Source organism: Corylus avellana, chromosome 2 (genome assembly GCF_965113065.1).
Source record: "Corylus avellana chromosome 2, dhCorAvel1.hap1.2, whole genome shotgun sequence".
Lineage (NCBI taxonomy): Eukaryota > Viridiplantae > Streptophyta > Magnoliopsida > Fagales > Betulaceae > Corylus > Corylus avellana.
The window spans coordinates 31704572-31725141 of NC_142491.1; the positions used below are offsets into that span (position 1 = coordinate 31704572).

The window sequence follows — 20570 nt, forward strand, 5'->3', positions numbered from 1 at the left end:
GTGGTTTGCGGAATTGCGGCCAAGGCACTCCTTTGTTGAGGTTTTTTTTTTTTTTTTTTTTTTGACATGTCCATGGAGAGTGGAGATTCGAACTAGTGACCTCTGTTTCATGAGGCGTAGTTTCCAGTCGATTGAACTACCCCTTAAGACGATCCTTTTGTTGAGGTTGTAGCGACAGAGGACTGGCTCGCCACTATCTTGTTTGATTTTTTTTTTTTTGGTTATTTATTGAGAAGGATATAATAGTATTTTCAAATTATTATTTGTTATTTAATTGAATGAGAAATTGTTAGAGGTCTAGACTCTTAGTTTTAAAATTTCCATGTGCTTCCAATACTTAAATATTTATATTTTAAAACATTTATGGGTTTATAGTTAAAATTCGAAAAACAATTGATGCATGCATGTGCTTCTTTTAGTGTGCATTATTATTATTTTTATTTAATCTTGTAATTTATTTGCAATTGATATAGATTAGATATACTGGAGGTTGAAAGTGGCACCTTTTCTTTTCTTCTTTTGGGTGAAGTGAAGCCTTTTATTTATTTATTTATTAACGTTTTCATTGAAAACTTGAGGTGCTTCAATATTGTAAGAAATTAATTAATTTGTACGTTTAAAATATTAATAAATTCGACATCTCTACTTTGAACGCAACTTTATCTCAACCAATAACTAGATAGTGGTAAATAATGCGTTTGTCTTTGTGGCCCTACTTTTTGTAATTTTTTTAATTTTTTTTTATGAGTACATGGAACAGAAAAAGGACTAAACTAGTCTAAAAGGGGAACAAAGGAGAGTCATTCCCGCTGCCAAAGGAGAAAGGAGTAGGAAGAGGGGAGATGAGAATGCGGCCTGACGATGAAGATTTGGCTGCGGTTCAATATGCCACGTAATGGGTAAATGAACGAGATGAAAGAATTTTGGAGTTATTTGAATAACGTTGTTATCAATTATCATATTGAAAGCTTTAATCAATAGGGGAAATTTTGATCATATCCTAAAATGACATGTAGACAAGTGGAATATAAATTATTTTTTTTTCCTTTCTTATAAATGTTATTTTCAGTATTAAACAAAAAAAAAAAAAAAAAAAAAAAAGTCATTTTTATTAGTGAAAACTTTATTTTATAGGATTAATGCTAGAAGTCACTTTTGTGTCCATCTTATGTCACTACAAAAATGATGTGGCTCCTAAAATCATCATTAACCTTATGATTGATTATTATTAAATTTTGATTTTGCTCCCTCCTCCTTTCCCCTCCCCGGCTCCCCCCTTACTCCCCTCTTCTTTCCTCCCCCTTACCTTCATGTTTTTTCCTTTCATTTTTTTTTTTTTTTGGCTTTTCGGACCACTTCAGTTGCTCCACCTATCCCTTTGCTTATGTTGTGTTGCCTCCGTCCGTCCTCCACTGTGCTGCGCCGTCTCCCCAGCTCCTCAGTTGCCCATCGGCGCAAAACAGCTCTTGTACACCACGCGCCGGCCAGTGTACTTCGACTCCCTCACTTCAACTGTTATAGTTGTTTGTTGGTTTTTTATTATGTTTTTGTTGTTGTTGTTGTTGTTTTTTTTTTTTTTTTTTTTAATAAGAGTTTGACTTCTCTTTAGATTTGCTTTCATGAGCGATCTTTGGGGTGAAGGTTTTTATCCTGGCCTTTGAGTCGAGAATGATTAGTTTCGGTGTGAAGGTTTTTCTTATAGCCGTGAAAATAAAAGTTGGGAATATGGACAACCTATGTATTAGATTGAGTCTGCTTGGAGCAAATCTGTTCTATAATTGAAGTTTGGACATGGGTTAGCAAATGTTGAAGTTATAGATATGACTTGATTATAAGATTTTTATGTTTATCTCTATGACGATGTAACCTCATAGTTTTGGCCATGATTTATCAGAGGTTTATGCTCTTGATCTTTTTTCAATGAATGAAAATGAAAGATTCCCCTAAAAAAACATCATTCTTAGAGTGACACAAGAGTAACTTATAGATTTACTCATTTTACAGTATTCAATAGAAACTTGATACATCAGGCAAAAACATTAAGAGCCCGTTTGGGAGTGCGATTTCAGAGAAATAATCTGCGTTTTTAAACCAAATGCAATTTTGGAGTGTTTGAAATTGTGATTTTAAAAACGCAAATTTTAAAATCGTGGAAAAATTTGCGATTTCGATAAGCTGACTAGAGGGTACTTATTTGAAAAAGTGAGTATTTAAACAAAAATTACGATTTCGCTTAAACAAAAATTTGGCGCAATATTTACCTATTTTTGAGCGGGAATGAAAAAAATTATAAGAATACCCACCTAAAATATATTAAAACCCTTCGTTTCTCTTCTTTTTCTTCGTCCTTTCTCCACCCCTTCATCATCTTTCCGCCCCTTTGCTATTTCTCGTGTAATTGTTGTTCTTCCTCTCTCTACCCCTCCATCAAGTAAGCATCTCATCTTATAGAACTCTTTTGCTTTTGTAAACCTCTCCATCATTTGGTGTTTATGCGGATGTTGTTTTTTGTGGTTTTGTGTTTTCATTGTCTGTTGTATATTTTTTGTGGTTTTGTGTTTTCTTTGTCTGTTGTATATGCACTTTTGTAGTTTGAATCGTTTGATGTGGTTTTATGAATAAAACATGTCTTTTTTTCTTTCTTTTTTTTCAAAGTTGATTTTCGATTATTGTGCACTATGCATGAACAATGATGGATCCTTATTGGTAATTTGGCAATGAAACCGCAATTATATGCTAATGTTATCCAAATACTCAATTGATAAAAAAAAAAAAAAAAAAAAAAAACTTTTTAGCATGTTTTACCAAATGTCTGTGCAATTTTAAAAAGTAATGATTTTAAAAACACAATTTTTAAAATCGCACTCCCAAACGGGCCCTAAATACACTGGAGATGAAAATACTGTATTTTTAATTCAAATCAATCTTATGGACTTTTTCATTCGTTCCAACGAAACGTCCACTACCCACCATCAAACTTTCCACCCACCTTTTAAGCCCTCAACACCTGAGTCTCCAAAACCAATGAAAATGATGGCTCTGATGATTTTATCAATGAACATTTTGTCTATGAGGTATTTTGTCAAGAGAAGGAAAATTATTCAATGTGAATGGTTATATTCTTTTTTGTTTCAAATTGAGGTGTTTGCTTCCTAGTGCAAAACAGTTTACACTACGACCTGATTGAAATTGTTCTCTTAAAAAAAAAAAGAGTAATGATATAAGGAGGACTAGAGTCTTCCTAAAGTCCTCTCAAATGTGATGTATATTTAAAATCATCAATAGATCAAAATTTAATAATTATCATCTCAAATTTAATGGTGATTTTAAAAGCTAAAATCACAACGTCACATTTGTGAGGATTCTAGTCCTGGGAGAGTCCACATACCTCCTTAAACTACCATCCAATTGACAATGTCTTTCTAAAACTTTCAATTGCAACAATGTCCTCCCTAAACTACAAAAAAATTGACAATGTCCCCCACGGCCAGCAAAAAGACAAAAGTGACCCTAGTTATTATTATTATTTTTTTCAATATGACAAAAATACTCTAATAAATTAAAAAAAAAAACAAAAACAAAATAAAAAAACAACAAAAAAAATTAATGAATTTTTTTCTTTAAGAAAAAAAACTTTTTTTTTTTTATAAAAAAAATCACACCCTGCATTTTTTTTAAATGGTTTTATTTTATTTTTTTATTTTATTAAGGACATTTTCATCATTAGATGAGACATTGCTAATTTGTGGTAGAATGGTTTTATTTTTTATTTTATTTTATTAAGTGTATTTTCATCATTAGATGAGACATTGTTAATTTTTGGTGGTTTGGGGAATATTATCACAATTGAGAGTCTAATGAGATATTATCAATTAGGTAGTAGTTGAGGGGATTAAGGTTTTAATATCTTGATATATTGACTTAATCTTACCATGAAATATTTTTAAACTGATTTTTGGTAGGTGAATTTCGATTAATTAAGCTATGAATTTGGCGAAAATACTGTATATATATATTATAAATTTTTTAACCGTCTAGATTTATCTTTACTGCTCTCTTCTTCTCATCAAAATATATAAATGTATATATATCTATATATATATATATATATATAGAGCATGAAATTGAAATCCCGATGGAAGGTCCAGCTCAGTTATTGACACATGATCTTTCTTCGTACAGGAAAGAGGAAAGAGGTAATGTATCGGTTTCCAGTGGTCCACATCAACTGAGTTGTACCCTACTCCACTCAGTCACATACATTTCTATTTATTTAATGCCATTTCTGTTGCCAACCACAAAACCAAAAAGATCCGCATTTATATTCTTGGACAAAAACAAATCTGTATTTATACTTATGAATTTGGATTTATTCACTCGTCCCATGTACAGATCCGACATCGTTTGGACACCTATTCAATTTTTTTTTGAAAAATGCTATTTATTAAACAATTATATGATTGTTGTCACTGCCATATCATTTCAACAGTCGTATAACAGTCTACTAATAGTTTAATAATCACGTGTCACTTTCTTTACTTTTTATTTTTAATAAGAATTCTTCTTATTCTTCATCCATTTCATAAAAAATATATCATGTTGCTATAACAAAACAATATCATAGATACAATAAAGAATTCTTTCCATTCAAACCTGATATATACTTTGTTTAAAAACTTTTTTTTGTTAGATCCCACATCATGGGTCATATAAGCAAAGGGAAAAATGATGGAATTAGACCCAGTCATATCTAACTACAAGTTTATATTTACCTATCTGAATATTACCGTCCAATCAGTTTCTAGTTCTGCAGCATATACCATCAAATCACGTCCCTGTCCACTGCTCGATCCATTAGAACTTTCCCAATTAGATAATGATTTCATCTCTTTTCCATCTTCGCTACAAAGCACATTACCAATCGCAATCCCCTTCACTTCATCAACCATCAATAACAAATTCTTCTACATGTCTAATAATTCATTCGCCATCGGTTAGTTATTTGATCCCCATAAAAGAATAAGAGAGAAAAATGAAAGACGAATCGAAGATCTAAAATCACTACTCTGAGGGTTTTGTGTAAATAAAACCTTAAAAATCAATTAAAGGTTATCAAAACCCAAGATAGCAAAACAAACTTCACCTCATAAATCGTTGCATAAAGAAAAAATTTAGAAAGAAGACAAACAGTAGCCGCTATAATAACATGAGCACTACTAGACTCACTACTGTGTTTTTCAGAAGAAGGAAAGAGTTGGGGAGAAGGAGAGAGGGAAGAAAATTTCTTTGACCGACTTGATAAATCTTAACTATTTGAGGGTAATCTTAAATTTTTTTTTTTTTTTTTTTTTTTTTTTTTTTAAAAAAACCACCTTAACATTTTTAGTTTCATAAAACAAAAATTATGAAATAAGAACTATAGTAATTTGCATTGGATGAGTTCAAATTTGAATGTCATGGATAAGTTTTTGGAGGTTTGTATAATAGATCAATTGTTGTCGGTTGAGGGATGTTATATAATATGCTAAATGCTTTAAATGAGTTGATACGCAGAATTTGTGTGGGTCTCAAATACAAAATACCTTCAAAATTGGAAGTTCATGGGATATGCGACGTGTTTGGCCCGTTGTATGGGGTCATATATGATACCAGAATCTAATTATATATATAATGGCAAATTTTCGAAAAGCCATTTTACAGAAGACAACAATTGATCCATGTGCGGATGGGAATCCTACCCATAAAGATACGTTATACCATGGAAATTTCCATTTTTCAACGCTGCAAATGCTCTAATTTTCTTCTATCTTTGTGAATCTTAAAGAGTGAGCTGAACTTCTCTAAAATAATTTGAGTATATATAGTCTAGTCCCAACAAAATTTGAAAAACCTTCTCACCATTTTCTAAAAATATGAAAATATCCCATTTACTCTTTAAAAGAAAACTTCAGAAAATTGCCATTTCATTTTTTAAAATATAAAATTTTCCTTTAATCTCTTCAATTTTTGAAATTTGAGAAGAAATGTTATAGCATTCTTCTAGCATTTTCAGCTGTCCTGACATACTCGATCTCCTACTGAGATCAATTTTAATTAAAACAACAAACAAAATTCCAGGTGAATTAATCATGCGACATTTTCGGCGGAGAATACTAAATATCATATCTCTTTTGAAAACGAACCCCTTGACCTTCCACAGCCCTCTAAAAAATTCCAAAAAACCACATGTCCCATTTGACTCTAAAAAATATAAGAAAAACCCAAATCGCCACTCGTCTTCAAAAAAAACTCATCCTAGCACAGGCCACCACCAGAATCCAGAATTGCAGCCAACTCAAGTACATGCCCTAAGAGGATGCTGTGAAAGTTGAATACCAAGCAGTGAAGATCTGGGCTAGTAATGTGAGGAGGGGCTACAAAACATGGTGGGGAAGAGATGTAGTTAAACTATCAATCAGATTTAACATGTCCAACAATACAGCTCACTGGAAAACAAAGTCTTGGCTGTCACTATCTGAAACTATAGTTGACAGGCATATTATTAGCATAAGAAACATACAGAAGCTCTCTCCTCAAAGAAAATTGACAATTCCATACTGACAGAATTTTTATCAGGGGAACATTTCTGATGTTGATCTTTCATGGGCATTTTAGCCTAAACAATGGAACACATAGAAACAAATGCAGAAGCCTCCAAACTACACTCGAATGCAAACTTTCATCTAAAAAATCAAGGGCTTTCTGTAGCAACAAACAAAACCTCCACTGATAAATCATTCACATTTTCACTTCTTGTTTGGGAAAGGAAAAGCAGTCAACGACATTTCCGCTTGAGGCAAAAGAATGCTATATGAAGAATAGCATTGAATGCTTTCCTGCTACCAAAAAATGCAGATCCAAAGGGGGCAATGACACTACTACGATTTCTCCCCGCTACAATAAATAAAGGATAGCATTTCGAACATCTAATTTTCTGCTGTAAGCTACCATCCTATTTCCATCTTTTATTTGTCTTCACAATAGCCGGCTTAGGGACTTGATAAGTAGTTTTAGATTCCGTCTTGTAGCCTCATCACCCGTGAATCCCAAAATATCAGAGCTTATATTCTGCAATGATGAAAAAAGAAATAGAAAGCCAACTTTACACAAGAAATTACTCGACTCTGACAATTAGCAAAGGTAAGCAGCTGAGAAATAGGATCTCACCTCAATGTTCTTCAAGGTAAAAATCAGGGTGTAAATGGACTTCTGAATCAGCTCAGTATTCTCAGGGGTCATAATTGATGAATGCACTCTTCTGCAGAAAAATTTACTCTACACCATTGTAAGCCTGTAACTGAGACAAGATTCAATATGTTCTTTTCATACTGGTCCTGTAAATAGTCCTCTCTCTCTCTCTGTGTCTCTGTCTCTCGCTCTCTCTTTAATATAGGTAAATACAAGTATACAACCCCATGCACCTGTATGAGATTGAACCAGTGACCTCAACCCTCAGCAATAATTTAGGAAGACTTTCCTGTCCCAAACCCAATCCATTTTTTACAACTACATGAAATGAAGCTCATAATCCATTAAGTAGCTCAAATATGACAAGAAAAGCTGAATAAGTTCTGTAGCTCATGGAGAGGTGTGGAGCTCATTGATCTTCTCATGTGTCTGAGGATGATCATGTCTTAAAAAACTCTTGGATTGCTTTTGGTCATCATTTTCATAGTATTTTTTACTGCCAAACAATACCAGAGGCTAGAGCAAAAAGAAGACCCAAAAAGCCTCTCTTTATTGAGACTCAAGCTTGGCTTAATTAGTAAAAGCATTTTGTGTCATTTTCTCAACCTGACCTTGAATTAATAAATTCACACATAAAACTTATCAACGTAAGAGGTTGCTATAACTCACCTCAGGTCCTCAGAGGCTTCCGTAAGGCTTCTGGTTAGATTCTCAACTTCCTTTAGCAGACCGCTATCACGAACCTCAGCCAGCAAAGGTTGAACATCATCAGCCATGGCTTTGATCTGAGACATCAATACAACAAATCAAATAATTCTGCATGAGAATAAATAAAATATTGAGCAAATGTGAATATAAACCATTTAAGTATACATAAACATGCACAGATTTCTTTTGAATAAGTATACATAAACAACGCAGTGCTATAACTACCCACTTGTCGCTGTACCTTCTCTCCTTTTATATATATTCTTTTATGACGAGGAAACCCTTCAAGATAGGGTCACTTCGTGTACCCATTCCTGTTAGGTAAAAACCTCGGACCCATATAAAGCACCCTCTCCACCCGGTAGACCCTCTCCACACGGCGGGCTGGCCCAAAGAAATTGTTTGCACCCAAGGGGATTCGAAACTTGGACCTCATGGTACTTAAAAACAAATGGCCATCCACCAACATTGTTTGACACTCCATACTAAAGAAGAAACTCTCCCAAACTGATTTCCTTATTTTTTTTTTTAAGAAACAACTAGTACATTAAATTGTTAATCTGACATAATTCCTTTCATAAAGGCATCCCCCATTTCCCTGATGATTTGAACTTTAATTTTGAACACGTTCTAAAGGTTGGACCTGGCAAAAATATGAAGTAGTCGATTCCAAAGATTGTATTAAGTTCAATAACAGGAAAGATATCCAGAAATTAATCTTTTCCTAAAAGAAAGATCATAGTTAATGCACACAGTAAATGTAATTGGCTTACATCCATAATTATATGCTTCAACATCTCCTTACTTATCAATTCAAATTGACACCCTTATCCACTTGATATATATATATATATATATATATATATATATATATAATTGAAATTTTATTTAAAAAATGAAGAGGCATGCCCAACCCTAGTACACAGAAAATATACAAAAGAGACACCTAGCTAGAAGGGGGAAAATCAAGAAAAACATGGAAATCAAGCACATTAGGGAAGTTTAAAGCAACAGTCTAGAGAAAAAGAGTATTAAAGAAGAAAAACTTTAGTTACACCACCGTCCTCTCGTGATCTTCAAAATTTCTATCATTCATTTCGCTCTAAAGGAATCACAAAAGGCAAGACAACATCATCTTCCACATTGCTGCACTCTAAAGACTGCCATATAAACCTTTCAACAAGCAAAGAAGTCTACCACTTTGCTTAGGCATAACCCAAGACAACCCAAAATGACTGAAAATAATACTCAATACGGCACTAGCAACCTCATAGTGGAGAAGAAGATCCACAGACTCCCTACTTCTCTTACAAATACAACACAATCGACTGCCAAAACGTGAAGCTTTTTAAGATTATCCAAAGAATCTTTTCTAGGGCAGCCAACCAAGCAAAGAAAGCGGCTCTTAAGGGAACTTTACTTTACCAAATACACTTGATACATATTCATAAATTCAATACTACTACGAGATGGTGATGTCTTGAGGTTCATCACATCTGATAGTAGTATTGAGGCTCATCACATCACATCACAAACTCAATACTACTACCAGATGTGATGTATCAATAAGCTACCTCTTTAATTTTTCCAGACCTTCCCACATTTGTACAAATCTACGATAAGGCCCAATCTCTACGTTGGATGACAAATGACTAACACCAAAGTCCCCCTTTCTCTGTTCAGTTCTTTACAATTCTTTACAATTCCATTAAACACAAGCTAACAACTTTCCCTTCCAAACAGATGGCTCAAAAAATTCTAAAACATATTGGTCATCTTCAGCATTTATTAATTAACCAACTTGTGTTATCTATGTTTCCTAAGATTCAAGTGATAACATGGAAATAATTTTGCTTGAAGTATAACAAATATTTATCCATGTAACTTGTAAGTAGTCTTTGGTAGGGAAATGCATATAAGAAGTAAACAACCCGAGTGTATAAGTAATATACAACTGATGTTAAAGGGGCCAATCATTTGTCACCAGACCACTTGGATCAAGTAAAAAGTTATTTCTCACCTCTTCCTACTTTAAGATGATTATGTAAGCATGTACTTATAGCATGTGTGTTTCCATAGGTAACCCAGATATATCATAATTTCATAATATCGCTTATTTAAATCATAACCCAAACATATACAAGCCACACATGCAAGCGAAAGCCTGAGCTTTATCCGACCCATATGGAGGGGACGATTTGCACTATGACCCGGGGATCCAGTAAAGGCAAAGCTTCGGATACCCCGGTTATCAAAAAAAAAAAAAAAAAAACCCAAACATACAATTATAGTACCATGAAGCACACCATTAAATGGATAGCTCTTAACTAATTATTTGTTTACTAACAAATCCTTCATTTTTACAAGAACCTAGCTGACATTTTTCAACAGGATATAGTTATCTAATTCAACAATTTATTCATGAGAACAGATGATTAAAAATCGAACATAAAATCACAAGAAGGGCACATCAAACCTTCGTAAGCAGAGGCTTTGCCTCTTCAATAACTAAAGATACTCGTTCAGCCAGCGAATAAGTATTGGCAACACCAATTTCCTCCACCTCCCGTCCTAGACGGGTAAATATACCAACCAATGCATCCAAACTCACTCCTTGACATCCCTTCAGCTTCTGCCTATCACATAAAATAAGACCCTCTTTCACACATTCTGGGTCAAGAGGTCCCACTAAAGGTGTTGGGATTGGATCTCGAGGTGTAATATCAATCATAGTTTCCATGAGAAGACCAGACTGGTTCACTTCAACCAGTGAATTTTGAGGAATGATTATTTTATCATCTTCAACCTACAAACAGCATGTGAAACAATTAGGTGGTATCCACACCAAATAAAATCTTGACGGCATCAACTTGCAAAAAAAATTAAATAAGATAAAATAGAACCTGACTGCACCAAGGATTTAATTTTAAGATGGAAACAGAAGTAACATCACATATCAACAAAAAGAAAATGGCATTGAAACACACCTCAACAACTGCTTCAATACTTTTCAAGGAAGGATTAACACGGATGACATTGCCAACAGTCACCCCCCTAATCCTCACCGGCGTTCCTGTGCAAATACCACAAGCCTGGGCAAATTCGAAAACAGCAAAGTACTTCCTGAATTTAGACCGCATTTGAAACCCTCTCAACCAAGCCAAACTGAGTGCAAAAAGAACTGCACCAGACACTAGAAACAACCCAACCCCACCTTCCCAAATGCTCCTACGGCCAAACCCAAAATCACTCAATGGGCGTAATGTTTGCCTCCAAACATTCCTAGGAATATCCAAAACAACTGCAAGTGGATTCTTTTTCTCAGAAGAAGCTGAAGATGGCTGGCTATGACCTGCATCAGCGGACATAGCTCTTACCCTGTTGAGTTTTATGTGTGGTCTTGATGGAAGACAAGGCAAGCAATTTGACGAATTACTTGGAAGGGTAATCAATGATGAAGACAGCACTGTCGGGCAGGTTGAGACCTGAACCAAAGGTTTCCCCATCATCTTTTGCAAGGCTCTAAATAGAGAAACAGTTCACCAATAGCCTACTTCAACTGCAGTTCTCTTGGTAATACTTGCACCAAACACCGACTTCTTGAGCCAATTATAACAATCCAAAAAGGGGTTTTCTGAGTCTTAAACTGCTGAAACTTCCACAGGGCCAATTCAATGTAGTGCATAACAAAACCCTAGAGCGCAAAAACGAAGAAGAATAAGGGATTCATGAAGATGATTATGATAGAAAGACCAACTAATACAAATACCTGGAATCTCGCTAGACACTATTTAAATGAAAAATTGGAATGACAAGAGATGCGTTTAGTAATCCAGCCACCACAAAAATCACATCCCAACCAATCGAACCTTCGGTCATCAACCAAAATTTGACTATCAAACCTTACTTGTCTTATTCTCTTACAAAAATCAGCACATAGTCATCAACACATATAAATACCCATACACAATCCATTAGATAATAAGCTTGACATAGAAATTCAATCAAAACCCATCAAATAAATGGAACCAAAACCTGCTATACTAGAATCATCCAACCTCCTAGTCCATAATCTGGAAAAAAACAGAAAACCCTAGTCCAGATAAAATCAACTACAATAAACTTTCAAAAGCCAAAGAAATCAAATAAATACTTCCCAAAAATCACGTCCTTAAAAAAAATCTATCAAGGCCGAAAATTATATCAAGAGCTCAAGCTAAATTTGTTCAAAACAGAAAAATAATCAAAGGCCCAACTATTTCAATCGGCCCTCTCAGATTCATAATACCAAATCAATGTCAATCCACCAATCATTGAAATAGATTTATCAGCCATAAATCGATCAGGTATCAACAATTGAATTTATACAATCATCGTACTCAATCCAAAATTTAGACATAAAGAGAAGCTTTCGGTTTAACCATCTTAATTTTCAAAATCCATAGCCATCAACCAAATTAACTAAGAAATCCGTTTTTAATCTTTGAATGGGTATGTACGAAACATCAATTTGTAATCACCCAACCCAAGCATCTCTACAACCTCAAATCTTCAAGAACCCATACAGAAAATCACAATAAGGAGAGAGTGAGAGATAAGTACCTAAGATGGGTTTAGCACGACGGGGAGACGCGCGGTGGAGAGAAGGGGCGCACGGTGCCGGTGGGGTGGAGAGCTGCCTCTCGTGGCGAAATGGGTTCCGACGGGAGCTGATGCACGGCAGTGGAGGTGGTCGTCGGCGACAGTGACGGTGGGGAGAGGATATCACGCCAGTGCCGGTGGAGGTCACGGCGCCGGTGTGCAGAGAAAGGTTGGTGGAGGGAGAATGGGCTTGGGGAAAAGTTTTGGGAGGGGGGGAAATAAAATGGATGGGGGAAAATAAAATGAAATCGTAGGATTTTTGGGCCTGGTTTGGATGGCCAATATTTGTTTTTGTTTTCAATTTTTTTTTTTTGTGAAAAACCCAGTGAATTTGTATTTGCAAGAAAAACTGGGTTTGCGTTTGATACCCACATAATTTCTTTATCGGGCTAACCATAAAAACTGGGTTTGCGTTTGGATACCAACATAATTTCTTTATCGGGCCGACAATGCTTCAAAACCCAATGCAATAAAATCATTGGGTCTTATGGAAATGGACAGCCCAACGAATTGAAAAAGATCCATGTGCATTAAATGCACTAATCAGACCCATGTAACCGTTTGGACCTGGATCCTATCCATTTCAACCGATTTGTTGCTTTTAGGGGGCTAGTTTTGTCATTTTATTTTTTTGGACAAAAATGTCATCTTAAAACAACTAAATGAATCTCCTTCATTTCATTTGAAATGGAGATGATCCTTCTCCTAACCGTTTATCCTTTTCTGGTTGGCTATTGAATGTGTTGGAAAAAAATTGGTTGAGGTGCCCATGCGTTAACGTGGTGCATTTTGATATAGGGATTTTTGTGTGCAGCGACTGGTACAACTAATACAATACAAACAAGTAGAACAAATACAACTAGAACACTAGAAGGGAAGAGATAAAAATAACTATAAGGATAATGCTAGAGAGTGGTTCGGATCTATTTGGATTCAAAGAGTGAATCCAAAACAGACTCTGTTGGTTCCTTAACAGCCCCCTCAAACGAATGGGAGGGGGAGTGACTATGAGTTTGTCTCTAAGGACAAGAAAACGAGAGGAGATAAGACCCTTTGTAAAGATATCAACACATTGATCTTGAGTTGAAATGTAGCTAGCATTGAGATCTTTGTGAAGAATTTTCTCATGGATGAAGTAGTAGTCAACTTCTATATGCTTGGTATGAGCTTGGTAGATGGGATTGAAATCTAAGGCAATAGCTCCTATATTATCACACCAGAGTACATGAGGATCATGGAGAGAAACTTGCATTATTTGAGTAGCATTCGAAGCGATGAGAACTCAGTAGCTGTGATGGCCATGACGCGATATTCAACTTATGTGCTAGAGCTCGAGACAACAGGCTGCTTCTTAGCATGCCAAGACACTAAGTTGGAGCCGAAGAAAACATAATACCTTATGGTGGATTTGCGATCTAGAGGATCCCTTGCCCAGTCAGAATCACAGTATGCCTGAAGTTGAAGAAGACTTGGAGTGAAGTGAAGGCCATGATTTGGTGTGCCTTTAAGGTACCTTAGGACTCTTTTAGTAGCCTTCATATATTCATTGGTTGGACAATGGAGAAATTGGCATAGTTGGTTGACAGTATATGCTATGTCTGGTCTTGTAAGTGTGCAATATTGTAAAGCTCCAATGATATGACGATAGGGTGTGGGATTTGGTAGGGGATCACCATCAAGCTTGGTGAGCTTCTTGCCTGAAGTGCAGGGTGCGACATAAGGCTTTGCTCCAAGTATCTGCACACGATCAAGTAAATCAATAATGTACTTTCCTTGATTTAGATGTAAGCTAGATTTGTCATGAACGACATGGATGCCTAGGAAGTATGGAAGGCAGCCAAGATCTTTAAGCTTAAATTGCATTTGAAGGCTGTCGATGAAAGACTCCATGATAGATGAATCTGTGCCTGTTACTATGATATCATCAACATATATTAGTATGTAAATATGAACAGAACCTTGATGAAGCATAAAAATAGAGGTGTCTATTAGGGATCCAACAAAACCAAGATGGAGAAGAGCTTGTGACAATCTGTGAAACTAGGCTCTTGGGGCTTGCTTTAGACCATAGAGAGCCTTCTTGAGCTTACATACATGATCTGGAAAAGCTGCATCAATAAAACCAGTAGGCTGCTACATGAGGACTTCTTCATTCAAGTGACCATGAAGGAAAGCATTGGAGACATCTAATTGCTTGAGGGGCCAATTGTAGTGGATTGCTAAGGGCAGCAAGATCCGTATAATGGCTGGTTTGATAATTGGACTGAAGGTTTCAGTGTAGTCAATACTATCTCTTTGTTGAAAACCCTTAGGCACTAGCCTTGCCTTGTATCTTTCAATAGTGCCATTTGATTTTTCCTTTAGTCGAAAAACCCACTTGTTTTTTATGATGTTTCGATGTGAAGGTCTAGGGCAGAGAGACGAAGTACCATGGTCAGCCAAAGCTTGAAGTTCACTCCATTGCAGCAAACCATTTAGGGTTAGAGACAGCCTGAGCAAATGTAGTAGGGATAGAAGGCAGGGATGTGGTATGAAAGGATTTTAGTAGATGCTTGGTTGACTTTAAGGACAAGAATAGCTGATAGTTGGGAAAATACTTAGGTTTGGAGTTTCCAATCATAGATCTTGTGACAATATGAGGAGAGGATGGCTCAGGAGGTGCAGGTAAAAGTTGAAGTAGGGATTGATCTAGGTTGGGAATAGGCTCAGGGTTAGGTGGTAGTAATTCTGCAGTAGGGTTAGTCAAGGGAGTAGAGGGTTCAGATGTTGGTAAAGAGGAAAGTCTTGAGGAGATAGGGGAAGCAAGAGTGTTTGTTAGGATAGGTACTCGTACTGGGGAAGGTGAGGTGATAGGAGATGAGGTGTGAACAGTAATAAAGTCAGAATTATTCACAGAGTAAAAATGAGAAGGATCAAGAGCAATACCTGTAAGGGAAGGATCTGATCCGTCAGGGGATGAAGATGCTGCTCTACTTTGTGCTGGAAACACCAATTCATAAAAAATAACATGTCTAGAGACATATACACGATTGGAACTGGGATCAAGGCACTTGTAACCCATTTGGTGAGCATTGTATCTAAGGAAGATGCATTGTTTGCTTTTGAATTCCAATTTGTGTTTGACATAGGGTCTTAAGAGGGGATAACAAGCACAACCAAAAGTTTTTAAAAAAGTGTAGTCTGCCTCCTTCTTGTAGAGTTTGGTTAAAGGACTTGAATTTTGGAGAGTTGGGGTTGGTAGTATATTGATGAGATACACGGTAGTATTGACAACTTCAACCCAGTATTTTGAAGAGAGGTGGGATTGAGCTAAAAGACTAAGACCAAATTCAATAATATGCCTATGTTTTCTTTCTGAAACTCCATTTTGTTGAGATGTATGTGGACAGGTGACTCGATGAAGAATACCATGTGTTGACAAAAATTTAATAAAGTTATGAGAGGTGTATTCACCACCCCCATCTGTTTGAAGTTGTTTGATTTTAAGGGAAAATAAATTTTCTATCAAGCACTTGAATTTAACAAAGGTTTCAAAGACATCTGATTTGAGTTTAAGAGGTATAAGCCAGGTGTATCGAGATAAATCATCAATAAAAATAACATAGCATTTGCTTCCATTGATTGAAGATAAAGAAGAAATCCATACATCACTATGAACAAGCTCCAATGGAGAAATGGTGACACGACTAGACTCAGCAAAGGGTAACTTTTTGCTCTTTCCTAATTGACATGAAACACAAATAGACTGGCTAGACTTAACTGAAGACACAGGAAGATAGTAGTTGTGAAGCAAATGCTGCAAGATTTGATGACTTGGATGCCCTAAGAGGTTGTGCTAAATTGAAGAAGACACTTTGATCCCAATTCGTGCAGTAAATGCTCTGACTTTATTTCTGGTGAAGTGTTGTATCCTCTTTTTTTTTGGGGGGGGTGAAGTGTTGTATCCTTAGTGGGTAGAGACCATCAAGAAATAGGTATCAGTTAGTTTAGATAAAGGAAAATTTTATTAATTGAAAGTAAATTTGCTGTAGAATCAGGACAATGTAAGATATTTTTGAGATGTAGGAGTTGATTTGAGCTAAGAAAAGAGGAAGAGCCAGTGTGGGAGATACCAAGTCCACTACCATTACCTACTGCTACTGTCTCATCACCCTGATATGGTTGATGCAGAGTTAGATTCTCCAAGTCATTAGTGATGTGAGTATTGGCTCCATTGTCAGCAAGCCATTCATCTTGATCTTGTAGATCGTTGGATTGGGAAACCATTGCAGCAAGGTCAAATGGTGGATGTTGTCCTTGGAAGGCATAATCCATGCAATGAAAGCAGTCCAATGCTTGATGATTGGAGCGGCCACATATCTGACAAAGAGGTCTGTTGGATGAGAGGATACCAGGTTGAGAATTTCTCCTTGGAGTGTAGTTACTGGGAGAATTTCTTCTTGGAGTGTAGTTGCTGGTGTTTCCAGTAATAGTTTTTCCTTTGGAGAAAGCAGGGGTTGGGAGTATATCAGGAGATCTGTTGAAAGTATTCTTTGAGGGATAGGAATTTCTGTAATTAGAGAAAGGTTTCCTTTGGTTGTTGTTGATTCTCTGCTTGTAACCTGGCTTCAGAGCAGTCATGACATAGGATTGTGGTTCAGCAGTGGCAGCCTGATGTTCAAGGAGTTGTTCATGTCCAAGTAATTCAAACTGAAATTCTTCAAGAGACATAGTGGCATTCTTTGTTATCATGGAGTAGGTCAAGGCAAAAGAATTGTAGGTGGAGCTTAATCCACCTATGTTGTAGGATACAAGGTCATCATCGATGATGGGGCTGTCGGCGAAAGCTAGCTAGTCAGCCAATGATTTCTCACTACGAATAAAAGTAACGCATGGATTGTTACCTTGTCTGAGAGTCTGAAGTTGGCGTCTCAATTGAGTGATGTAAGACTTTGATGGGGAAGCATAATGAGTGGCAAGGGTGTTCCATACTTGATTGGAGGTTTTACACCCATAGATAGTAGGCACAAGTGGAGCAGTTTGAGTTGCAATGAACCAACTAAGGATACATTGGTCTTTCTTTTCCCAGAAAATATATTATGGATTTGAGACATCAGGAGTAGTTTGGTCCAGAGAAGATGGAATAAGCTTTGGTGAGCATGGCTCGGAGCCATCAACAATGCCCATCAAGCCGTTGGTTTTGAGGATGGGCTTAAATTGAAAGACCCATCCAAGATAGTTGGTGTCATCGAGCTTGGATTGACAGAGATGCGCAATGTTTGGCATCATGAAGGATAGAGCGGCAGTGTTGCTGGATTGCGTCATGAGTGCAGCAGCAGGGACACAGCAAGGAGAAGAACAGCATAAGTGCGGCTATGATTTGGTGTGGCAAGGATGTGGCTGAGGACAGTAAGGAGAACCGCGAATTTTCTTGGAGAAGAAGCTGATTTTGCTGAAGAAGGAGAAGGGGTAGAGAAAGCCCAAAATTTGAGGAGGGTCAAGGATCTTATTTAGAGGGGTATGAACCGTGTGGCTCTCATACCATGAAAGAAAGCAGAGTAAACTATCTTTTGGAGGAATGAAGTCTTAGCTTTGTTTTTATTGTATATATAGGCAAAGAGTTACAATTGTAATCAAGTTTGACAAACCCAAACTTGATACAAACTAGGAGAACTAATACGATACAAACAGGTAGAACAAATACAACTACAACACTAAAAGGGAAGAGATAAAAACAACCATAAGGATAATGCTAGAGATAAGGATAATGCTAGAGAGTGGTTCGAATTTGTTGGATTCAAAGAGTGAATCCAAAACAGACTCTGTTGGTTCCTTAACACCTCCTACCCTGTTCTGTACCTTTTCAACAATGCCTTCACATCATCCACAACATTATCACTAAACCCAGATGGAGAAAATGCCTCATTGTGCCTCTCACACCATTGCCTTCCTCTCTCCCTTCTCTCACACTCTCCTTGATCACTATTTTTATGATCACAAGCCAAAACCCTAACCATGCTTCATGAGCACTCCCTCTCTAGCATCTGTCATTACTTGTTGGGAAAAAGCTCTCCTCTAACATCTCAAAGTACAATGTGTAGAATCTCAGGCACTCTTCAAAGCACTTGACAAAGTCATCTTTTGAGGAGGAAAAGTCAGCTTCTTCCCTTACAATTGTCACAAGTTTAGGCCTGAGGGACTGGAAAAGCCTAATTACACCTGCCCTTTCTTGCACTTCAACTCTTCTAAAGCCTCCTATACAATTCACTGCAACTGCCTCATGCTCTTGAACACCTAGCATCTCCTTTGTGAGCTCTCCCAAATGCTTCAACCCACTTATTACAATAAATTCAAAGGGTACTCCCATTAGCCTTGCAAACTTTTCCATTCTTTGGCCAACTTCCTTCATGACTGAGCTCACTGTGCTAGCTATTACCACAACAACGAGCTTAAGATGAGGAGGCCAATGGGTGCAAAGGGTGTTGCTTATATCGATTATGCAAAGCTTTGTATCACCCTCTAAGGCCTTCAAAATGGTGCCATTGGAAGCAACATGACCAAAATTCATCCAAGGGCTTACCTCCTGGAATTTCAGTATCAACTTCCTTGCTAAATCGAAGGTGCTGCTCTTTTCGACCGGAGAAGAAAGTGTTTTGTGGCACCGTAGGCCAGAGTCGGTGGCCTTGCAAAATAGAGCTTGCAAGAAATAATAGGCCAATTTCTGATCACAATCTCCATAAGGTGAAGCCAACTCGTTTAACATCCATAGAAGGTGGTGGATTTTGGTGGAATCCTTGTCGAAAATTGCTCTTGCACACTCCTTTAGAAGCCTTGATGCCCATTTGCCTAATGCATGACTTGGCAACTGCTGAAGATGATGATCAATTGAGTTCGATGATCGGCTTGTTGATGTGTGGCTCTGATTGTTGTTGCTCTGCACATCCATGGCTGTTGCATGATCATTGCTCTACTGGTTGCAGTCGTAGAAGGTGGGTGATTCTTGTGGAGTGAAAAGAGTTGTGTCCATGTGTGTAACTTATGGAGCCCTTTGACTCTAAGGCACATTTGCAAAGCCCCTCCTCAATTTCATTTAGACAGGGACAACTACAACACAGTGATATAGAAAGCCATGCATTATATTTGAGGTCATTTTCATTATGTTAATTTATTAAAAGCTAGCTTTGTATGTTTCTATTATATTTTTAATGTTTTAAAGGCTTCTAGCTAATTCATATCATCATGAGGATATAGTTGTGAACAAAAAGCATATAGTTAATTTTCTAGCTATATGCAGCCCCCTTAGAGTATATGATAAGGATTTCTATTATTAGTCTGAATTTGAATAAATTCAAATCATCTGTAAGCTTTATAAATAGAGCTAGAGCCTTGTAGATAGTCATATATATTTGTCGAGAAATCCTTATCATATACTCTAACATAGACAACTTTTACCATATTTCAAGAAATTAATATGCTTGGAAGGATACAAATATTGCAACCACTTAGGAATTGTAGGTAGCTAGGTTTTAAGCATAGTATAATGCAACCACTCTCCCACAAAATCTTAAAAAATAATAAAAAAAAAATCTTCCCACATGAAACAAATCTAAGAATGAGATGGATTAGTGTCATGAGCCTAAGCAATCTACTAAGTATGGAAGCTTGGAGAATAACTAGAATATTGTGGAATGGAATTGTCTGTGCATGAAATGATCTAGATATTATGCTACTAAATCTTTTATGATTCTAACAAAAATATCTTATCAATCACTAAATTAAGATTCAAAAGGAAAATAATGAATTTGTGTATCATGTCAACATGTATATATATACTGATTTCTTAGAAATTCATCTAGTTTTCACCTTCCACTAGTTATATTTTGGTGTTAAGGGTGGGTCTTTAAATGATATGAATATGATTCTACAAATTGAAGACATCTTATCATTGATTAAAAGGAAAAGAATGAAAATTGTTTATAATTCAAGAATGGATAACTTTTAGTCTTTGGACACTA

General features: G+C 36.5%; 1 protein-coding gene and 1 pseudogene across 4 annotated transcripts; both read right to left on the minus strand.

The window, feature by feature from the left end:
• Window positions 1-6825: 6825 nt before the first annotated feature.
• Window positions 6826-12818, minus strand: LOC132182259 (protein TRIGALACTOSYLDIACYLGLYCEROL 2, chloroplastic). Of its 4 annotated transcripts, XM_059595448.2 has the most exons (6): window positions 12538-12815; window positions 10923-11629; window positions 10412-10741; window positions 7897-8012; window positions 7207-7297; window positions 6826-7107 (listed from the first exon to the last, which is right to left on the minus strand). In XM_059595448.2, the coding sequence occupies exons 2-6, from the start codon at window positions 11442-11444 to the stop codon at window positions 7015-7017; spliced, it is 1152 nt and encodes a 383-aa protein (XP_059451431.1). In that variant the 5' UTR covers window positions 11445-11629; window positions 12538-12815; the 3' UTR covers window positions 6826-7014. The 4 variants fall into 4 exon arrangements, with proteins under 4 accessions (XP_059451431.1, XP_059451447.1, XP_059451438.1 ...); XM_059595464.2 differs by lacking the exon at window positions 6826-7107 and having other exon boundaries at window positions 7213-7336; window positions 12538-12818; XM_059595455.2 differs by lacking the exon at window positions 6826-7107 and having other exon boundaries at window positions 7213-7460; window positions 12538-12818.
• A 5580-nt stretch (window positions 12819-18398) lies between these two features.
• On the minus strand, window positions 18399-19634 carry LOC132165867 (protein SHORT-ROOT pseudogene; annotated as a pseudogene).
• Window positions 19635-20570: the final 936 nt, after the last annotated feature.

Coding starts and splice junctions, on each gene's coding strand:
- LOC132182259 (XM_059595448.2), bottom strand. CDS start 11,444: ATGATGGGGAAACCTTTGGTTCAGGTCTCAACCTGCCCGACAGTGCTG. Junction 8,013..10,411: donor CAAAGCCTCTGCTTACGAAG/GTTTGATGTGCC, acceptor TTGATGTCTCAG/ATCAAAGCCATGGCTGATGA. Junction 7,298..7,896: donor GAAGCCTCTGAGGACCTGAG/GTGAGTTATAGC, acceptor ATTTTTCTGCAG/AAGAGTGCATTCATCAATTA.